This window comes from Emys orbicularis, chromosome 3 (assembly GCF_028017835.1).
Source record: "Emys orbicularis isolate rEmyOrb1 chromosome 3, rEmyOrb1.hap1, whole genome shotgun sequence".
Lineage (NCBI taxonomy): Eukaryota > Metazoa > Chordata > Testudines > Emydidae > Emys > Emys orbicularis.
The window spans coordinates 33,963,500-33,984,680 of NC_088685.1; the positions used below are offsets into that span (position 1 = coordinate 33,963,500).

At 42.7% G+C, this 21,181-nt stretch overlaps 1 protein-coding gene across 2 annotated transcripts in view; it reads right to left on the reverse strand.

Annotated features, from left to right (window-relative positions):
- Positions 1-21,181, reverse strand: part of ASAP2 (ArfGAP with SH3 domain, ankyrin repeat and PH domain 2) — a 177,623-nt gene that overhangs the window by 74,653 nt on the left and 81,789 nt on the right. For both annotated transcript variants that reach the window (XM_065400691.1, XM_065400690.1), the window contains exons 6-9: positions 11,018-11,147; positions 4,717-4,802; positions 3,057-3,132; positions 2,442-2,528 (exon numbers count right to left, since the gene is read on the reverse strand). In XM_065400691.1, the coding sequence (XP_065256763.1) occupies positions 2,442-2,528; positions 3,057-3,132; positions 4,717-4,802; positions 11,018-11,147 (379 nt within the window). The remainder of the gene's footprint in view (positions 1-2,441; positions 2,529-3,056; positions 3,133-4,716; positions 4,803-11,017; positions 11,148-21,181) is intronic.

Here is a 21,181-nt window from a genome sequence, read left to right on the forward strand (position 1 = left end):
TGAAAAAAAGCATTCAGCTACTACTGCCACCTTGGAACCCGGCCATGGTGCAAGGATCCAGAAGGACCTCAGAACAAAAGGCAGACATAGCCCCTTCAAAGAGCTAATAAATATCTTCTCCAACCTGCAAGCACCACCTCTTTCTTGTTTGGACTGAGCTTCAGTGAACTCTTAGCCAAGAGAGTTCTACCTTGGCCAGGGGTGGAAAGTAGAGTTACCCAGCCCATCTGTGTCTAATGAAAAAGAAGCTTATATCTGTGAGCCACTACAGTTCAAAGTGTCTTACCTTCTTCACCAATGGCAGCCTCAGATATACTTTAAATGAGAGATGACTGCATAAAACTGTAGAACCCCAAATAGGAAAGCCCTCTGGACAAATGAGAAACTGCCCAAAACTCTTTTCTTAGAGCTCTCCAAGAACTGAGCAATACAAACTTAACACCATTCACCCTTGCATATCAGTAGTATCCCACAGAAAACAGTATCCAAGACTACTGAATGGTTTATAAGCATGACTCATAGATTCTAAGGCCAAAAGGGACCATTTTGATCAGCTAGTCCGACTTCCTGCATAGCACAGGCCATAGAACTTCCCCAAATGAATTCCTGTTTGAACTAGAGCATATCTTTTGTCCAATCTTGATTTTAAAAATGGCCAGTGATGGAATATCTACTACAATCCTTGGTAAACTGTTCCAATGATTAATTAATAGTCATTCGGCTATGACTAGAACAAGAAGCAGCACAGCATCTGTACTAAGCCCAAATGTAAAGCCAGACTGAAAGAGGTCAAGGAAGATACTAGTTATTCCACAACCTCCTCAATAATCTCTCCCCAAAAGAGAGGCTGAGACAGGCAAAAGTGCTATACTTGTCATTTTATTTATGGACCTGTGACAGATGGGGTAATTTTCTGCATATCCTTGGAAGACCTTATTGAATTAAGTTTAAGTATCTTTGGGGTCCACTGTTTTAAATGAATGGTTTATGTAGGATTGTGTTGTATTCCATGGGGGCGGGGGGGGGGGGCGGACACCTGCCACACCTCCTTCAGGAACTAAAAACAGTAGGTGCTGAGTAAGGCAAATCAGCCAAGTTGTATGCCCCTCTCCTCGGTGCCCTTGCATATACTAGTCCAAACTAGATCCTTCAGAGACCAACAGACAAAGAAAGGACTTTGGGATAAGTAGTTGGAGTTAAAATGGATTTAGGGCCTCCTTTCTGATCCAGCAACACTACAAGACCATCCAGCCAAGGGAGCCACAATTCTTCAGGAATGACACCTTCCGGAGCCCGGAACTGGGGTGATCTTTGTTTAGCTTTTTAGCATATGTTTAGGTTCCTTTATTGTTTTTAATACGTTTTCTCTGTAATGTTTTCACTTAAAGAATAAATGTGCTTGCTTAGAAAGAGCTGCATGGTAACTTATAACTGCGGGCAATTATGCCTGGCATACCAAAGTACAGACACTGACCTGCTTAGGCAGTCTGGCTTGCTGGAATATCACAGTGAAGGCAGGGAGATGTGCAGCCTTGAAAAACCCTGGTCAGGAGGGAGAGAGACACAGGTCTCTGCCCATGAGAGGTGATGGCTGAGGAGCCAGGAGCCTACAGTGGGTGCCCTTTGTGGACCATGGAGAGGGGATACAGGTGTAGTTGCCCTGAACTGTGACAGATCCAACAACTACTCGAAAGAAGAAAAGTGCCACTGTCTAAACAAGGGAAACCAATGATGATCTCAGCCAGTGGTAAACCCAATATTCCAGGCTAGATTATAATCAGCCACAAGAGGCATGGGTCCAAACCATAGGTTGCAGGCTGAAGCTCCCTCAGTATGTTTAGAACCTGACTGAGAAATCCTGGTTAAAACTCAGAAGACTGCATTTGTACTAATCAGATGAATAATTTAATCGATGGAACAGTTTAAGTGACTCAACATACTGACATCTTTGAGAGGTGAGGTATTGCAGCAGAACTTCCAGCTCCATTGTTACTGTTGTAGAGGAGGCATTTGGGGGTTTGGATTTATGTTAGTTAAAAATAATGTTACTGGTATTTGAGACTACATTTACTAGATAAGCTCTTTACTGCCTGGGTCTTATTGATATCAAAGTGCTTTCGTTCTCAGTTTGAGAAAGAACCACTCATCTACAGTTCATGCCACTGCCCAAACCACTCAAGCATTTTACAATACTAGAAAGAGACAAGCAGGGAAGTCCTTTTGCAAACTCTCACTAAAAGTCTGCAAGGATTCCTTCCTTTAAAAAAAACTGTCAGAAGCACTTAACATCAGCATCAAGACAAAGATTAATAATTTAACCAAAAACAAAGAATAGATTTATATTGCTGGTATAAATAATTGTTTGTACTTCAAATACTAACATTAAATTAGAATTGTATTTACAATGGGTATTTCAAAGTTAAATCACCTTATATGCTCACCTCTTTCTGCTCAACTTGGAGTGCTGATTTTAAAATATCTCTAAGCTGTATTAGTTGTTTCCTTTCCTCATCCTGTGCTTGTTTAATCTAGAGTACAGATGCAGACATGACAGAGGTTAAAAATTAATGTGTTACTATTTATATTAACACATTTCTTTACAGCTTGTTGCTTAACTGGTTCAGATTTCCTGACAAATGATCAACAAGAATGAAAATACCAGAGAGAAACAATAAGTTCCTTTACCCATATGCCTACAAAAAACTTGACAACGGTTTGGCTGCTGGTGTGCTGAGACCACTGCCTACCATGCTGTCTCACACTGTCTCACTGTTTACTTGTACTCCCCTGTGTGTCTGTCTCCATCTGCTTTTGTCTTATACTTTGACTGTAAGTTCTCTGAGACAGAGACTGCCTTTTTGTTCTATGTTCATACTGCACCTACCACAATATGGTCTTGGTCCATGACTAGTACTTCTACACACTACAGCGATACAAACAACAACAACAGTTTTATAATCTACTCAAAGCTCTACTCAATAAGTCTGAATCAAAAAGATTAGATTTCTTTAATAAACACAAAATTTGAAAAAGCAATATGGCAGACTGCTACTTACTGTGTGCAGATCAGTTGAGAGTGTTTCAATTGAAGGCTTGAGACTTTCAACTGCTTTCAGTCCATCCTGGAAGAAACTTTAAAAAAAAAAAAAAAAAAAAACAGAAAGGAAATAGTATTGTTAGAATTAATTTCTAATGCTCAAGCTATTTTGTTCTTTTCTGTTAAAAGCACTTTACTGAAGAAAGAGACATGGCAGAAGCTGGTAAATGTATATACACACAGACTCCATATACATAGAAGTGAGAGCCATGCAACAAATTATGAAAATTCAAATTGCAAGGCCACAGGATACATTCATTTCATGCACCTTGGACCAATTCACCTGCAAATCTGCCCACTAATCCATCTTCTTGCAAACTCATTCTAACATTCCAGCTCTCTGAACAGCTTTAAAAAAAAACCCTGACATCAATTTAAAATCAACCTGCTCAAAAAGTTTTCCTCTTTCTCACTAAAAATATGCAATCTCTTCCCCGGCACACCCCCCCCCCCACACCCCAGTTTTAGAACACTGACGGTTCTTCTGCATATAAAAACATCATGACTTTTAAAGTCCAGTGTCTCAGGATCTGATGGGAGCTTCCAATAGAAAGGAAGATCCCTCCGCTTCTCAAAGGAACCCAAGCAATCACTTGTTGCCAAGCATTTGATAAGTATGTGTGGCCCGAATATGCATGTGCACAGACAGTTCGAATAACTATGATCGTGTTCCCTTATCCTATCTATTCCAGAACTTTTTAATTAAATAAAAACATTCTGAACATTTTTAACGTTTTCATGATTAAAAAATACAGCAAACACACACACAGTTTGTTTACATTAAATATTACTCTGCAGTGTTTGCAACACAAATATAGCAGCATTGTGAACCAAAATATTATTTTCATTGCCCAAGCTCAATGAAATGCATAAAGTAGATGAATGACAAAGATAGTCAACAATGAAAGTGATTTTTGAGTATTACTAGTAGTACAGCAAAGAAAATTTACTTTTATACAACCTGATGGTATTCTTTTAAGAGGGAGGTTTATGGATCTAAACAGGTTGATAATGTCATTCACACTTCAGAATAATGAGTTTATTGTTATATTATCAATCTGTCAAAAATAAATAGAGTAAAACAAGTCCTAGTATCCTGCAGTCTAATGAGGGCTTCTGAGTTTCTCATTATTGAAGTTCTCCATTCAGCTAGAAATAAAGTAAAGCCATTCTCTCAACACACTTTTATGCTATTGCTTACCCAATGTATTTTTAGAGAGAACAGAACTGACTTTGCTCATTGACAAATACACTCAGAAAGATTTCAAAGCCAGCAGGCCAATCTGTCTCGCTCCCTTCCATGGACAGACTACTAAACACGACAAGCGATCATGTGGTGATTATGTGTTGCAGACGACAACATGCCACAATATTAGCTCAATCTAACACCTCATTTCATATTAAGTAATATAGCAACAAACCAGTAACTGATCTATTAGACCAAATCAATATGTCAAAAGTCTGCAGTGAAACATGTTCAGTTGAGTCTTAGATCTATTTTGAAGACACAGAAAAATATTTGTGGAAAAGTTATTGCCGCTACCAGTTTCCATGAAAATGCAAAATATTGTAACTATAGAATCTTTTGAACTATTGAAACAAAGAAACATAAAACTTACTTGCACTGTGCATGAAAATACTTGATCAGATTCTGAAGCAAGTCAACTCCTTTTTTAATCTTGATTTCATTGACTTTCAGAAGGTACTGTTAAAACAGTAATTCACAGAAGTAAAATTAATGAAAGATCAATTACTTTTTCATATTTTGTGATTTATAGGAATGGTAATTTTAAAATTATTTTCAAATTATATTTTAACAAGCTTTAACAACCACAACAGATTTCGAAAAGCTGAAAAACATTTGACCATGTGGAAGAGAGACCTCAGGGCATCAACCAAACCTCAAACAACTGGTGTCAATGCCAAGTCTTGATATCCAATTAGGATACTCGTCTGTTGCTAACTCAAAACCTAGCCCTTTAACTCTTGAGGCCTACTAAAAGTCAGATCACAAGAAGCATGAGGGAGACCTGGAGGGCCTTCAGGAAATCATCCTGTAACCAAACAGTGGCATCTAGATGCACATTCACAGTCAAGCCAGCCATGGTGCAAGCCCACGATACATCTATCTGGCAATAAACATGTTCATATGCCAGAAGGGATTTTCAGTATTGCCAACCCCAATCACAAATCATGAAATGAGGGGTGAGGGAGAACGCGGTTTTTGGTCCATCTTCTGATTTTTGCATTCCCCTGTCCAGCTGCATTGTGTGTATGTGACAATTTCAGCATTGCCAATTCTCACAGAGGTATAGTGAGCATGGTGATGTTGGATCCGGTGGGAGGAGCACTAACTAGAGACTCAACCAAGATCAGTGGCCCATTGTGCTGGGCACTATACAAACACATAATAAGAGATGGTCCCTGCCCTGAAGAGCTTGCAGTTTAGTGCAAAAGACAATAGCGAGTCTGTGATGTGGGAGCTGGAACTATGACTCCCTAAAAGCAGGGGTTCTCAAACTGGGGATTGGGACCCCTCAGGGGGTCCCAAGATTATTAAATGGGGGGTTGCAAGCTGTCAGCCTCCACCCCAAACCCTGCTTTTCCTCCAGCATTTATAATGGTGTTAAATATATAAAAAAGTATTTTTAATTTATTTGAGGGGGGTCACACTCAGAGGCTTGCTATGTGAAAGGGGTCACCAGTACAAAAGTTTGAGAACCACTGCCCTAAAGTCAACTCATGGAGGGGCCACCAAACATCCATTAAATGAAAATAATTTTTAATCTCTGCTGAGTAGGGCAGGATTCAAACTGGTGACCTACAGATGAAAGGTTCTATCACATTAACAATGCCCCGAGGCACAAGGCTTGCTTATTGGAAAGATACATTTAACTAATCAAATTCTGACTTTCTGAAGGCAAGGTCTTCCACTCTCTAGACACACAAGCAAAATCTCCCACACTTTGCTTAGTCTCAAACACACTAAGGGATCAGCGGGCAGCGATTGATCCAGCAGGGGTTGATTTATCGCGTCTAGTCTAGATGCGATAAATCGATCCCCGAGTGCTCTCCCGTCGACTCCTGTACTCCACCGCCACGAGAGGCACAGGTGGAGTCAACGGGGGAGCGGCAGCAGTCAACTCACCGTGGTGAAGACACCATGGTAAATCGATCTAAGTACGTCGACTTCAGCTACATTATTCACGTAGCTGAAGTTGCGTAACTTAGATCGATCCCCCCCCAGTATAGACTAGGCCTAAGTCTGCAGTACCTATTCTTAACTGGACAGTTCTCAGTAACCAAATACAAATAAAAATGCAACAGTAAAATGAATATTTAAAAGTGAATTTAGATGTTGTGCTGGTATGTTTTGTAACATAAAATCATTCTAGTGATTATTCCAGGATCCTTATGTTAAAATTAATATATATGTATTTTTCCTCAACCCCCACATTATCAGCATGGTTTGCCCCCATAGCCTTCAAATCCACCTCAGCTACAGGATTAACTAGTAGGGGAAAGCACAGTTTTCCTTTACATAGATCAACTCCTCCAGGGAAGCACAACATATACATTGTCAGTGGGTTACACAAGTGTTTGAGAGACAGCAGAAAAACACTGGTCACCATCAGGATTCTTGGTTTCTACTTCTGGATCTGGGAGCAGATTGATGTCTAGTGGTTACAGACAGCATAGCCAAATGTAAAAATAACACAGGACCTTTGGATGTTAAAACATGAGCCTCTACCTCTTGAGCTAAAGAACCACAGGTGAAATCCTGGCCCCACTGAAGTCAAGATCCTAAATCTCTTAACGTGGAAACAGTAGGAACACAGGACTAGTAGGGACCTCCTGAGTCATTGAACCCAATCCCCTCCGACCACAGGCAACCGCATTCATAAACATATCAGTAGCAGTCACAAATCTTTACATGTAATCTAGCAGCTACAGTATGACACAGATTTACACTGTTACACATAAGCACCTAAACCAGGGGTGAGCAAACTACAGCCCGTGGGCCGGATCCAGCTCATCAGGGCTTTGGATCCGGCCCATGGGATTGCCACCCCCGGGGCGCCGCGGGCCTGCACCGCTCCCATTGACCGAGAATGGGGAACCGCAGCCAATGGGAGCTTCGGGGGAAGGACCCGCAGGCGAGGGCAGCACATGTAGACCTCTTCCCTCCCCCGGGCAGCGGCAGGGACATGGTGCCGGCTGCTTCCAGGAGTGGCGCGGGGCTGGGGTGGGCAGGCAGCCTGCCCTGGCGTGCGCCGCTGCCACCCCGGAGCCCGCACCCCAAACCCCTCCTGCATCCCAACCCTCTGCCCCGAGACCCCTGCCACACCCCAACCCCCTGCCACACCCCGCACCCCTCCTGAACCCCAACCCCCTGCCCTGATCCCCCTCCCGCATCCCCTCCTGCACCGCAACCCCCTTCCCTGAGCCCCCTTGTACACCCCACACCCCTCCTCTGCCCCAATCCCTTACCCTGAGACCCTTCCTGCACACTGCACCCCCTCCCACACCCCGCACTCCCTCCCGCACCCCAACCCCCTGCCCAGCCCTACATTCATGGCCCTGCATGCAATTTCCCCACCCAGATGTGGCCCTCAGGCCAAAAAGTTTGCTCACCCCTGACCTAAACTGACATGTTCCTTCTGAAAGGTGTGGCAGAGTGGATAACAAAACTCTATTAATCTCAGAATGCTAGGTTCTATTCCTAGCTCTGACTGAAGTGACCTTTTGCAAGTTCTTAGTTATCTTCTCTGTGAAACTGGCAAATGATAGTTATTCCCACAAGTTATGAAACCTTGACTCAAAATAAGGGTTATGAAGGGCACAGAAATATCAACCGCATTCAGTGGACGAGCTAGGACCAAAAACTCATGGTCTCTGGGCTTGCAGTTTAATGCACCTTCCTCTAAGCCTTAAGGCATTTTAGGAAGGGAAAGGGGTATCTCTCTCATTTTGCTTCTCCAAAATCATGTGAAGGCTGCAGCTCTTCAAATCATCAAGAGCTTCTGTAAAGTAGGGGTCAAATCATGTCACCCATAATAAATTTGTGAGAACTGGCAATGCTGAACTTTACAACCACATAGAGAGCACTTCTTGTAACAGCTGAGCTGCTTCTTCTCTGACATTTCTTAAAAAAAAAAAAAAAAAAAAAAAAAAGACTGGGAAGGAAGGAACTCAAGGAAAGCAAGAGATGCACACACACAAAATGCAGTGCTTCATACAGAAAAAAATAAGGATTTTATTGCACAGCAAAGAAAACAAGCTATAATAAGGGCTGCAGAAATTCTGTAGGAATTTTTGAAGTATCACTAAAATTAAACTGAAATGCCAACAACTGGAGAATATATTATATCTTGCAAAATGAAAGCTTCAAAGTGGTATAGGTTTATTTAATTTATTTCTTCTTCCTATTCAAGATCATAAACCATGGAACGTTATTGTCTACAGGATATGGTTATGGAATATATTTAATCCTTTCTGTATGACTGAATACTCAAGCACAGCCTTCAGTGCTTCATTTTATTGTGCTTGTTCAAATGAAGCATTGAATTGATGAAAGCATCCAACCAGCTTCATACAAAGTACTTTCAGCTTTTTTAAAGTGAAGAGATTCAACTAAGCTCAAAAGCCCCAAGCTTGATCTCATCTACACCATTCTTTTTTCCTACAATTTTTCACTGTTGTAGCAACATCAGGAACATTATCCTATACAGCAGGTTCTTATGATGTGCTCATCTTCACAGTATTTGAGCTTCTCCTACATAGAACTAGTGAGGGCTTGAGGAAAGTGGAAAGCAGCAAATTTTTCAAGTGGGATTTTCAAAGCTGTCCAGAGGATTTGGACACCCATTTCCCTTTTAAAATGAATGGAGGTCCAAATCCCTTTGCCAGCTTTGAAAAACTCAGTCTAAGGGTATGTCTACACTGGAAAGTTTCTGAGCCACAAGTTATATCACTTTTATTAAAACGCTGGAATTAAACCGCTGTTGCGTGTCCACACTGTGCTCCTTGTGATGCTGGAGCGCATCCACATCAGCACCTCTTGCAATGGCAAAGACAGCAGTGCATTGTGGTAGCTATCCCACTGTGCAACTGGCCACAGGCTGCTTTGGGAAGGGTTTCCAATGCCTCATGGGACAGTGTCAGCATCACATGATGCAGGTTTCCCAATCCCATTGTTCCATGGACATCCTAACTACATTGCCAGCTGCTTTTCAACTGAAGTGGGGGGTGGGGGAAAGAGTGTTTGACAGGGTGCGTGTGTGTATGGAGGGGGGAGAGAGACCGTGTGTTTTGGGGGACAGAGTGTGTCAGCATGCTGTCTTGTAAGTTCAGACAGCGTCAGGAAGCAACCAGTCCTGAGACAGGGGGAAGGGGAAACCCTGACATCAGCCCCCGCCTCCCTCCCTGGGCTCTCTGCACAGCAATCACACGCACGCACACACACCCCTCTGCCTCTGCGTTCAAGAGCATGAGCGTTCCACAATAATGGTTTGCTTTGTATCGCAGAGCAGATCAGCACAGCACGCAATGGCTGTCAGAAACAGTACTTTGAAAGGGATGGGGCACATGTCTCCCGGGCAGCTGAGTTCAAAACAATGAGCAAGGCGATCACTTGCAGCATTATGGGACAGCTCTGGAGGCCAAGTACAGTGCAGAAAACAATCAAGTGTCTACACTGGCAATAGAGCGCTGGAGCCTCTGCACAAATAGCCTTACAACTCTCGTCGAGGTGGGGTTTTTTTGCAGCGCTGCAACTGAGGAGTTTCTGCGCACAAAATGGCTTGGCAGTGTGTACACGTCTGCAGTTTGAGCACTAAAAACTGCTTTACTATGCAGAAACTTGCCAGTGTACACCAGCCCTTAGACTCTGTATAGGAATACAGGGCTTTTCTAATGAATCACCACAGTCACACCAGCATGTGGAATCAATTAGCTCCAACCAACACTAGAATCTAGAGCGGGGGTGGCCAAACCGTGGTTCGCGAGCCGCATGCAGCTCTTTTACAATTAAAGTGCGGCTCGCAGAGTCCCCCACGTCCCCTCCTTCTCCACCTACCAGACTGGGGGCAGGGGAGCTCAGGACCTCTGCCTTGCAGCAGGTTGGTGAGATAGGGGCTTCTGACCAGTGGGGATGGGGGGGAGGGGGTCTCAGGACTTCAGCCCCATGGGGCACACCTGCCAGGGCTCAGAGCTTCAGCATGAATGGGGCTGAAGCCCCAAACCCCGGCAGGCGCCTCCCGTGGGGCAGAAGCCCCGAGCCCTGGCAGGCGCACCCAGGCTCTCAAACTTCTGAAGATTGTCGTATGCGGCTCAGAAGATCAGTTTTGTCCAACCCTGATCTAGAATGTCTCAATAGAAGAGGCTCAATTTTCTAACCGGGTCTTAAAGTCTGGCTCCCTGTAACATGAAACCAAAAAGGGTGGGAGCGGTACATCAAATGCTACACAATTACAAACAAACATTGTTACATTATTACTATCATCATGAAGAATGTGAAAGGCAAAGTCCATTACTAATGACGGTTTGTTTTTCAATACCAGCCCAATGATGTGGAACTGAGATTTTCATATTACACCACTGCTACAGATAGCAGCCTAAACCCTAAATAATTTGTGGTGTAGTGGTAGTGTGAAGACTAACTGTTTAATTTCATCTGTGAATAACGTATTGAATGAGACATGGGTGATTCTATAATGTATTTGTACGTGAAATAGCAGAGAATGTAGATTCCTTGTTGAAGTTAGTGTGGCAGGGCGAAGAAGTTTAATATCCTGAGTCCAATAAAAAACTTCAAGTTTCCTTTGAATGCAACAGTTGTCATAACACAGAATCTATCTTTTCTCAAATTTCCTTTTTAAAAATATTAATGGAACAATTGTATTCTATGTTAAACCTTACCTCACACATCTGAAGCTGGAAGAACCGTCTTTCTTTCTCCATCTCTTCTGCAATTTCAGCTCCACTTATTTCTGTACGGATCATTCCATGTAGCTTAGCATGCTCCTTTTTCTCTTTCTCTATTTTCGTACTACGTGGAAAAGAACAGCTAAATCAGGTACACTACATGGTGTACTTGTAGTCCTGCAAATTTTAGATTACTTCCAATTTCTATTTCATTTGAAATTTGATAGTGACCAAGAAACAGCCAATGACTTGCTGTGATAGAAGTCTAATCCAACCGTGCTACCATGAGTAACTGACACAGGAACTCAAAAAAAAGTGGTAGGAAGATACAGTGTTATCTCGTTGAGAGAAAAGACACATTTATGATTCGAATTAATACATAATCCCAACTGACTAATCTTGGTTAACAGAGCTTAATTGTGTCACTAGATTTTCAGAGCTTCCCCTGTCAGCATGGCTTCCTCTCTGTGTGCAGGGTTCCCAAAGCACAGCTGCCATCTCTTCTGCTGCTGAGCCAGCTGGCACTGGGGATGCCGGCCAGCTGGCTGTGTTGCAGATTTTAAAGTCTGCTAAGCCAAGTGCCTTGATCCTCTGAAGGTTTCTGCCAGTTTTCTGAAACCTATGTGTAACATGGGTTCTACTATATTGAAGCAAGAATTACAGTATTTTCTCATGACATGGTTTTAACATTACTCTAAATGGAGAACCTGAACTTAGTGTAAAATGACTTGCATGTGTTTAGAATTTCCAATCATCAATAAGCGCTGTACTTGCATGTTCTCTCAAGAGAATGATTAAGTGTCTCGTCTTGAGCCCCAAGCAGCCAGGGGATATACCAGAATTAATCTTTCCATCAACCTTGCTGCTGAGAAATGTTCTAGAACAAAAACATTTAATCCCCACCACACCCTCCCTATTGGTAAATCAAATAAAACAAATTCCTTGCAATTTTCCAGTATCCCTGGACATATCCAGCTAGCATTTTGCAGTCTTTCAGCCTATGAAGTTTTCCAGGAATGAAGGAATATCCTAAGAAAAACTCCTTCCTCTTTCACAGAGATTCATAGATTTCAAGGTCTGAAGGAACCATTGTAAAATATAAAGAGACAGCAATTTTTACTCCTCCCACTAGACACATTTGAATGCATGACTTCTAGCTTCAGAAGGGGGAACCATTCCCCTAAACCACCGGGCCATCTAACCTCTCCAGGGGATATACATTCTACACAATCATTTACATGAATCAAAAGCTAACTCCAGAACTTTTCTGGAGCCAAAGCCTTGATACTGAATGCATAGGTGAAAGGCTCAATGAAACTTCAAAGACAAAAATCACACAGGTTAAGGTCATGGATAGGAATGATCCCATACAGGCATCAGAGGAAGAAATCAGAGGGGTGCCAAGGAAAAGTCTGCATTCCTGTCTCATTATGGTTACATAGCAGTCACAGAGCTTATCTCTAGGCCCAGTGCTTTTAAGCTTTTGCTGGATGATCCTTTATATGTTCAGTGTAAACACCAGGACCAGATGATGTGGAAGTAAACCAACAAAATGAAGACTCCATCATTTTAAGTGCTAAAAATATCAGCATCTCAAATGGTGATTGCCTATGTAATAATAAGAAAAAGAGAATAATATCAGCAATGGTATAAACAGATCTACCCAAAGAAACCATATGCCAGGCACAAAGGATTAACCAGGCACCAGTTATGAAGAACAAGGGGAAAGGATTGATGCAAAGAATTCACAAAAGATAGTGAAATCAGCTCTCGTTTCTTTTTTGGCACTGTAGGCAGAGTAGCCTGTCCATACACAAGCTGCTGCCAACAAGGGAAACTAGATGGGTGGGTTGCAAAACTTCAACCATGAGAGAAAATACCGTATCCAAAACACGTTTTTAAATCTCTCAATTTCAACAGTAGCCCATGGAAAATAATGAGAGAACTGAATTAACTGAAATGTGATCAGGTCTACATCAACAACTACTGGCATCTGGTTTTGTCCTCACTCAGGACAAAATTTGAACCTAGATTTTCCAAGAAGATCAATTATGCGAAACTATCCAGGCAATGAAGCAATTATATTTTAGAAAGAAACACAAGGGTAATAACCCCCAAAACACAGCAGAAAAACTGTTTAATGCCATAACAAAATATTTTGTAGTTTATTCAGATGGAGGGAGGGGAAACCTTACACACACAAAAAACCCAAACTTTACACACAGTGTCACAATCAACTGACCACAACAAAGAGGCAGGGGTTTGCACAGCTACCATGCTGACACCTTCTTCACATGCACATGTAGATATTTGCACTTAGTTTAAAATCAACACACTGCAACCCATTCAGAGAGCAGCAGGAAAGACTAATCTAAAATGAGTGGAGATCTGCATAGCAGACAAGAAAAGAACCACTCTGCATGAAAGGGCAAGATGAAGGCCTATAATGAAAAAGTAGCAATGTAGATATGTGTGGCAGAGCTCTGACCTTGTCCCCGGGGGTCCTGCGCTTTTAGGCGGTATATGCTAGCCTCAGAGGCTCTCTGTGACCCTCCACGTAGCCCTTCTCTCTCTAGGGCCAGGGTTACAGTCTACTGAGCCCTTTTCATCATAAGCCAGCAAGGAGGTTGGTGAGAGAACTCCCACAGTCTCTGTTGTCCCTAGGGCTTGTTTTAGAACAGTTTAGCCTCCTGTCCTGACACGGGCCTGACTTCCCCTCCCAGGTGGTGTTCCTGTAGTGGTGGGTTGGGGGGAACCCGGGCCCGCCCTCTACTCCGGGTTCCGGCCCAGGGACCCTAATGGTAGCAGCTGTTGGCAGCCAACCTTTCACTGCCAGAGTTGCTACATTTCCCTGGGCCACTTCCCCACAGCTCTCCTGCTTCTCCCTTCTTCACCCTTACCTTAGGGCTCCCTTATCATAACTTGAGGGTGTCTTCATTAACCAGCCCTTCAGCCGCACTTCCTCTCCCCTGGCTCTCTTCTGCCTGACTGGAGTGAGCCCTTTTTATAGTATCAGCGGGACCTTAATTAGAGTCAGGTGGTCACATTAGCTTAATGCCCTCACCTGACTCTTTGCAGGTTAATTGGAGTCAGGTGTTCTCATTAGCCTGGAGCAGCCCCTGCTCTGGTCAGTCAGGAAACAGAAAACTGTTAATCCAGTGGCCAGTATATCTGCCTTCTGCTGTACCCAACTGGCCTGGGTCTATCACATATGTCTTATCCAGTTTTCACAGTATGTCACTATTTTTGTATTTGTTTTCCTAGTTTCGGAATCAAAGTTAGATAACACTGCTCTACAGCCAAAATGCTTCTGAAATAAATGTAGTCTAACTTTACTAATTCTGGGTCACTGAGAACGAAAATGATGCTTAAAATTGTTGATTGGCTCTAGTTTTCAAGATATGCTATTGGGTCAGTATATACGACCCTTGACTTGGGAATGGCGGAGGATAAGTGAGTTATAAAGGGAAGGGATCTCAATTTAAACTAGAAATGACTAAAATACATCTTTGACTGGATCTATGAATAAATCTATGACTGGGTTTGGACAGTACTTGCTTTTTAGGCAAAACAATGAATGATGCAATCTGAAGCTGGTATTGCGTCATACATGATATGAATTGCATCATGTTATTCCTACAAGTCATGGATGATGCAATCATAACGAAGCTTACATCACTCTGCTGAACAAATTGCCCTATATCAGCTCTAGAAATCATACAGTGTCGTGCTCTCTTATTTGTCAGTGTTTGATTTTGCAAAGGGACACATTTCTGTTTAGCCAAAGTGAGCAGAGATGCCTCGTACTTGTGTGAACAGTGCAGATAACTTCTGCTATGTTTGTGGTGAAGTGACTTTTGCATCACAAAAGCGCAGCGCAGTATGGTTAAGAAAGCCTATCACCTTTATTTTGGCTGCAAAACTGGAGATCAGGACAAGAGGTGGGCCCCACACATATGCTGCAACACTTGTGCAACAAATCTTCGCCAGTGGTTGAACAGGAAAAGGAAATCTATGCCTTTTGCAGTGCCAATGATTTGGAGAGAGCCAACAGATCATACCAGCAATTGTTACTTCTGCATGGTGCCTCCAGTTGGGAAAGGTGTGTCAAAGAAGAAAAAGTGGACTGTGCATTATCCAAACATTCCATCAGCTATACGCCCAGTACCCCACGGAGAAGGACTGCCGGTTCCTGATGCACCAGAATCATTCTCACTTGAGTCAGACGAGGAAGAGGATGAAACTTCTGGTCCTGAACCATCAATGTCACAGGACCCACATTTTCTCCCATCCTCCTCCTCTGAAGCACACCTCATAACACAAGGTGAACTGAATGATCTTGTCAGGGATTTGGAACTACCCAAGAGTAAGGCAGAGCTGTTGGGCTCCAGACTACAGCAGTGGAATCTCCTGGCAGGTGATGTTAGGGTTTCCATATTCCGTGACCGTCAAAAGGATCTTGTCCCATTATTCTTCATGGAAGGTGATCTTGTAGCCTGCAACAACATCGATGGTGTGATGGCAGCCCTCAACAGCGTTCATGATCCAGATGAGTGGAGACTGTTCATTGATTCATCGAAGACGAGTCTTAAAGCTGTTTTACTGCATAATGGCAATGTTTGGCCATCCATTCCAGTTGGTCAGGCAGTCCATATGAAGGAAACCTATGACAACATGAAACAACTTTTGAGGTGCATAAACTATGACCAACATCAGTGGCAGCTTTGTGGTGATTTGAAGGTTGTTGCTCTCTTGCTTGGTCTGCAGACTGGATACACAAAGTACTGCTGTTTTCTCTGCGAATGGGATAGTCGTGCAAGAGATTCCCACTACATCAAGAAAGATTGGCCACTCCGACAGTCATTGGAGCCTGGGAGGAAAAGTGTTCAGCATCCACCACTTGTTGAATCAAGGAAGATTTTGTTACCACCCTTACACATCAAGCTGGGTCTGATGAAGAACTTTGTCAAGGCCATTGACAAAACACAAGCAGCTTTCAAGTACCTCCGTGGAAAATGTCCAAGGTTAAGTGAAGCTAAGATAAAGGAAGGTGTCTTTGTTGGTCCTCAGATTCGTGAACTTCTTCGAGATGATGCATTTGACCATGCACTGCGTGGCAAGGAAAAGACGGCATGGAAAGCCTTTCAATTAGTGGCAATAAATTTTCTCGGAAACAACAAGGCAGACAACTACAGGTTGTTGGTGGAAAACCTCCTCAAGGCATACAAAAGCCTTGGTTGCAACATGTCACTAAAGATACATTTTTTGCACTCTCATCTAGATTTTTTTCCCACCGAACTAAGGAGCAGTGAGCGACGAGCACGGTGAGCGATTTCACTAGGACATTGCAACAATGGAGAAATGCTATCAGGGCAAATGGAGCCCATCAATGCTTGCAGACTATTGCTGGACAGTGACAAGAGATGCTCCATTTAATGAATACAAGAGACAAGCCAAGAAGCGCCGAGTAGACACTGAATAGGACTAAACTATGTACAGAATAGTTTTTTGCCTTTTGTTTCATAATAAATTTTATTTATATAACCCTTTTGCTGATTTTTAAAGTGTTACATAAACAGGACAGGTGAAATATTATCATGTAAAGCAACCATAAACACATGAAAAGACCTAGGTTTACAATTTATGATTAAAACTCTACTATCTACACAATATACATAGACATAAAATGTAAAAACTTAAATATCTTAGAAACAGTAGCCAATCAGTTGTTTTAATTGTCATATTTGAATTCAGCACATCAAAATACATAATAAATAGCACATTTTATCTCTGAAGCAGACGACTTCTCAAAAATTGTAGACCAGTGTAATTAGATAACTAGGACTTCTAATACTCTTGAAAAGCTTATTTTGCCTTTTAGAGCTCAAATATGAGAAAAAGCAGGTCACTATTTAAAGGCTTTTACATAGAAAAATCACTATTTTAAAGGAGTTAATTGTTCTTTCATTCTGACACTAACATGGATGTGAATTTATGAAAAACTAGAGGAGATAAGCTATTGCAACAAAAATAGACATCCATTCTAACCTCTAAAGACCACATTTTTAAAAGGAGATTATTTTTATAATAGAGTTGAAGATACACCATCACTTGTATTTCAAAGGCTATTTCCTTTTATAAAACTCGTGTTATACCTTTCAATCACTGGCAGGTCGCCATCAATCCAGTCTCACATTTCAGTCGGACTCTCCAACATATCCTCTTGTATGACTTGCTCTCTACTTAAAAGTTCAAAACGCTTCTTCCTCTCCTTGTATTTTCTATCACTATTGACACCACCTCTATCCAAACCCACAATCTAGAAGTCATCTTCAGCCTGTCCCTCTCTTGTCCTGCACATATAAGTGGTCATGTCCAAATCTATCCCCTTCTTCCTCAATAATATTCAAAGATCTATGCAGTGGTATTTCCCATTTTAAGAACAGGGAATCTCGCTCAAAATGGAAGAAACATTTAGTGTGACCACTGTACAATATTGGAAACAGAAACCTTTAACTAACCTTTTACTGTAACTGTTGTTCTTCAGGATGTGTTACACATGTTCTACTCTAGGTGCGTCGTGCCCAGTTGTCAGATTTTTCCCTCAGTGGTACCCATCGGAGCAACCCGAGCGCCCTCTGCTACCCCATGCTACTGCACGCAGGTGTAAATGGCAGAGCTGGCCCTGGCACCCATCAGTTCCTTCCTACTGGATAGACTCCAATAGAGAGGGGAAGGATGATGGATCATGAAATGAACATGCACAACAATCACGGGAAAAGATTAGTAACTCTTTTTACTTTGCGTGACTGCACATGTCCATTCCACTGTAGGTCTCACAAGCAGTACAAACTGGAGGTTGGCTCGGAGTCTACTTGAATAGGGAACAGAGGATTACTCATCCAAACCGGGCATCGTCTCTGAATTGCTGAGAGATGGCATAATGAGAGGCAAACGTATGGCATAATGACCAGGTTGCCACCTTGCAAATGTCCAAGATGGGAAAGGCTGCAGAAGCTACCTGAGACCTATTTGACTCTGCCAAAACTCTTCTCCGGGGCATCACATCTGTCAGCTGGTAGCATAATCGAAAACAAGTGGATATCCAAGAAGAGACTGTTTGGGTAGACGCTGGACAGCCTTTCATTCTGTCTGCAATTGTGATGAACAGTTCCACCAAAGACCTAAATGGTTAGTCTGGTTCAGATAAAAAGCCAAAGCTCTTCTACCATCTAGAGTGTAGAGCTTTTACTCATCTTTATGGGCATGAGGCTTTGGAAAGAAGATCGGTAAATAGATTGCTTGGTTAATGTGAAAACTGGAAACCTCTTCAGTAAGAAACTTCAGGTGAGGGCAAAAGTAAAACTCTCTCTCTACAGAAGACCATACAGGGAGATTATGATACTAGAGCTCGCAATTCCCCCACTCTCCTGGCTGAGGTAATGGCAACTAAATAGCCACTTTCATTGAAGGTGTAGCAGGGAACAGGTCACCCGTGACTCGAAGGGAGGACCCATCAGCTTTCCTAAAATTAGATTCAAGTTCCACGCGGATACAGGGTCCTGTACCTGTGGATATAATCTGTCGAGACCTTTCAAAAATCTGATAGACGTAGGATGGGAGAAGAGTGAGCAGTTGTCAACAGGAGGGTGGAAAGCCAACACAGCCATCAGGTGTACTTTGATGGAACTAAAAGTTAACCATTGTTGTTTCAGGAACAAGAGATTGTTCAATATATGCTGGATAACAGTCCGGGCCATGAAAATGCCTTTTTGCCAGGAACAGGTGGAGAATCTTTTCCATTTAAACAGGTAAATACCCCTAGTCAAAGGCTTTCTACTATTCAGAAGCACTTCCTGTACTCCCTTAAAAATAAACCACTTCCAACTACATCAGCCATGAAGCATCCAGACCATCAGGTGGAAGGCCTTCAGGTTGGGATGTAGAAGGTGGCCATGGTCCTGAGAGACCATGTCTGTGTCTAGCAGGAGTGACAGTGGAGATCTGACCAATAAGGCTACTGAAGCTGAAAATCAGTACTGATGGGGCCATGCTGGAGCTATGAGTATAAGGTGAGCCTAGTCTTGTTTGATTTTGGGCAGGAGCGGAACCAGAGGGGAGGCATACAGCAGGCCATTTGATCATGGTAATAGGAAAGCATTTGTCAAAGAACCCAGGCTATAACCCGGCTTGGGAACAAAACTGATTACATGTTCTGTTGACCTCCGTTGCTTCTGTGGGAGTTCCCCAGAGCTGGAAAATTTATCTGGCAGTATCTGGACAAAGGAATCACTCATGGTGAATGATAAACAACCTGCTTAGGTGGCCTGCCAGAACATTCTGCATCCCTGGAAGGTGGATCCAAGTGGTGATATGGAAATCACCAAGGAGAATCGCTTCTTGGCACAACTGCATTGATCGGGCTTCTCCTTGCTTATTCACATAAAACCTGGCTGCTCTATTGTCTATTAGCACCAACAAATTATTTTGTTCAATGTGTGGAAGAAACACTATACAAGCCAAATGGACGGCTCACAATTTCCTTACATTTATATGTAGCTTTAGATCCTAGGCAGACCAAAGAGCTTGTGTCGGCAGAACACCCAAGTAATTCCCCCAAATCCAGTTCCAATGCATCTGTAACTAAGGTGAGCATCTGTTTTGGAGCAGCAAAGTGAAGTCCAACACAAACACTGGAGGGTTCTGTCCACCAGTCCATACAGGACAAGACCTGATTTGGTACTTGGACCACCATGTCCATATGATGAGAGATTGGTGAATACACCAGTACTAACCAACCTTGTAACATTCTGAAGTGCAGTCTGGCAATACTGCACTAGGTAAGTACATGCTGTCTTGTGTCCTAGATGCTTTAGGGAGTTCTGTACTGTAGTGCCACAATGTGCCTTTAAGTCTAGAGCAATGGCACACAATGTTTGAAATTGCAACCATGGCTGGAAGGCCTTGGCCTTCCTAAAATCCAGGACTACTCCAATACATTCTAATTTTTGTGTAGGCGACAGGATTGACTTATCTGGATACTGGCTGTGCTGGACAGTACCTGAGACCAGGACCAGCTTCTCACCAGCCAGTCATCTAGGCAAGTGAACATGTGAACTGTTGACCGTCATAGGAATGCTGCTACCACCACCACCAAAACACTTTGTGAACATGAGCGGCTGCACTCAAGCCAAAGAGCAGCACTGAAAATAATCATAGAATCATTGGACTGGAAGGGACCTAGAGAGGTCATCTAGTCCAGCACCCTGCACTCATGGCAGGACTAAGTATTATCTAGACCATTCCTGACAGGTGTTTGTCTAACTTACTCTTAAAAATCTCCAATGATGGAGATTCCACAACCTTCCTAGGCAATTTATTCCAGTGCTTAACCACCCTGACAGTTAGGAAGTTTTTCCTAATGTCCAACCTACACCTCCCTTGCTGCAATTTAAGCCCATTCCTTCTTGTCCTATCCTCAGTGGTTAAGAAAAACAATTCTTCGCCCTCCTCCTTGTAACAACCTTTTATGTACTTGAAAACTGTTATCAAGTACATAAAATGAAGGAGGTTTAGATTGGACATTAGGAAAAACTTCCTGTCAGGGTGGTTCTATCATGTCCCCTCTCAGTCTTCTCTTTTCCAGATTAAACAAACCCAATTTTTTCAATCTTCCCTCATAGATCATGTTTTCTAGACCTTTAACCTTTCTTTTTTGCTCTTCTCTGGACTTTCTCCAATTTGTCCACATCTTTCCTGAAATGTGGTGCCCAGAACTGGATACAATACTCCAGTTGAGGCCTAATCAGCGCAGAGTAGAGCGGAAGAATTACTTCTCGTGTCTTGCTTACAATACTCCCGCTAATACATCCCAGAATGATGTTTGCTTTTTTTGAAACAGCGTTACACTATTGACTCATATTTAGCTTGTGGTCCACTATGACCCACAGATCCCTTTCCGCAGTACTCCTTCCTAGGCAGTCCTTTCCCATTTTGTGTGTGCGCAACTGATTGTTCCTTCCTAAGTGGAGTACTTTGCATTTGTCCTTATTGAATTTCATCCTATTTACTTCAGACCATTTCTCCAGTTTGTCCAGATCATTTTGAATTTTAATCCTATCCTCCAAAGCACTTGCAACACCTCCCAGCTTGGTATCA